This window comes from Strix aluco, chromosome 1 (genome assembly GCF_031877795.1).
Source record: "Strix aluco isolate bStrAlu1 chromosome 1, bStrAlu1.hap1, whole genome shotgun sequence".
NCBI classification, from domain to species: Eukaryota; Metazoa; Chordata; class Aves; order Strigiformes; family Strigidae; genus Strix; species Strix aluco.
Window position 1 is genome coordinate 123,474,010 of NC_133931.1, and position 1,682 is coordinate 123,475,691.

General features: G+C 68.9%; 1 protein-coding gene across 1 annotated transcript; it reads right to left on the reverse strand.

Annotated features, from left to right (window-relative positions):
- Nucleotides 1–281: 281 nt before the first annotated feature.
- PTF1A (pancreas associated transcription factor 1a) lies at nt 282–1,202 on the reverse strand. Its single transcript, XM_074848897.1, has 2 exons — nt 575–1,202; nt 282–484 (listed from the first exon to the last, which is right to left on the reverse strand). Exons 1-2 carry the CDS (start codon nt 1,200–1,202, stop codon nt 282–284), a joined length of 831 nt encoding a protein of 276 aa, XP_074704998.1.
- Nucleotides 1,203–1,682: the final 480 nt, after the last annotated feature.

A 1,682-nucleotide genomic window follows, 5' to 3' on the forward strand; every position in this document is an offset into this window, starting at 1 on the left:
CCACGTGCGGCAATAAATTATTTTCACAGGTTCTGGCATTTTTTTTTTCCCCCCAAAAAAAGGTGCTGGTGGAATAAACCTATTGCATATCTTCAAAAAATCAGGATAAATTATATAAATTATATATTCAAAACAGACGATTCTACCTCTATCACTACTCCGTAATAAATATATAAATAAAGTTGATTGCCCTTAGAGTCTGAATCTTAAATTACATTTACAATAGAGGTCTCTACATACAGCATGTACAGGGCGGGGCGGGGGCCACCCGCGCGGCGCCTTCACGCCACGAAGTCGAAGGGGGGTTCGTTCTCGATGTCGTTGAGGGAGGGTTTGTTGTTCACCTTCCGCGGGTCCTCGGGTGTCCACACTTTGGCTGTCCGGATGATGTTTTGTTCCTTGAGTTGCTTTTCGTCGGTCCACGACAGCGAGTGACCGGCCAGCGGGGGGAGTCCGTAGTCGGGGTCGCTCGGGGAGGGAGATCCTGGAGGGAGAAAGGCGGGGGGGTTATTGCCGGGGCCGGCATTCCTGCGGAGCGCGGAGCCGGGCCGGGCCGTCCCGGGCCGCCACTTACTTGTGCCGCGGTGGCAGATGATGATTTTCTTCGGCTGGCTGGGGCTCTCGCTGCTGGCGCTGCGCAGCGGCAGGTCGGACTGCACCAGCTCGCTGAGGAAGTTGATGTAGCCGATGGCCAGGCGCAGCGTGTCCACCTTGGAGAGCCGCTTCTCGTAGGGCAGGGTGGGGATGTGCGAGCGCAGCCCCTCGAAGGCGTCGTTGATGGACTGCATCCGCCGCCGCTCCCGCACGTTGGCGGCCTGACGGAGCTGCTGCAGCTCCGCCTCGGAGCGCACCCGCCGCCGCCGCTTGGCCGAGCCCAGAGCCTGCAGCCGCCCCTCGGGGGACAGCAGCGCCGCGCCCCCCGCCCCGCAGCACTCGTAGGCGAAGCCGGGAGAGCCGGGCGACGGCGGGAAGGTGGCGGCCGGCGCCGGGCAGCGGTAGCCGCCCTCGGGGTCGCCGCCGTCGCGGTAGTAGTAGTCCTGCAGCTGCCGGCTGAGGAAGTCCACGTCCGGCTCCAGCAGCCCCTCGGCGGCCAGCGCGTCCCGGGGGGGCGGCTCGGGGAACAAGTCCTCCTCGTCGAAGTAGGGGGGCGAGGAGAAGGACTCCAGCCCCCCGGGGAAGTGCTCCAGCAGCACCGTCTCCATGCTGCGCCCGGCCCCGGCGGGGATGGGACGGGACGGGGCGGGACGGGACGGGACGGGGGGGCAGCCCCGCCGGGACGCGCGTGCAGCCGCTCCCGCCGGCCCGCTCGCCGAGCCGCCCCGACGGCAGCGGCGGCGGCGGGGCGCGGGCCCCCGCCCCTGCCCTGCCCTGCCCTGCCCTGCCCTCCCCGCCCCTGGGTGGCCGGGCGGCCGGGCCGCTGCCGCCGCTCTCCGGGGAGGAGGCCGGAGCCGGTTGGCGCGGCCGGCGGCACGCGAGGAGTCTTATAACGACATCCCCGGGCGCGTGCCGCTGACCGCCGCCGCCAGCCAATCAGCGAGCGCCAAGGGGGGGTGGGAGGGCGGGCGGGAAGGGGGGGTGGCCGGTCCCCCCCCGTCGGGGGACACCGCGGCGCTCCCGCCGGCCGAGGGGCGGCGTCGCGGCGGGGACCGAGGGCGGAGGGGCGGAGGGGGGAGCGGGCGGCC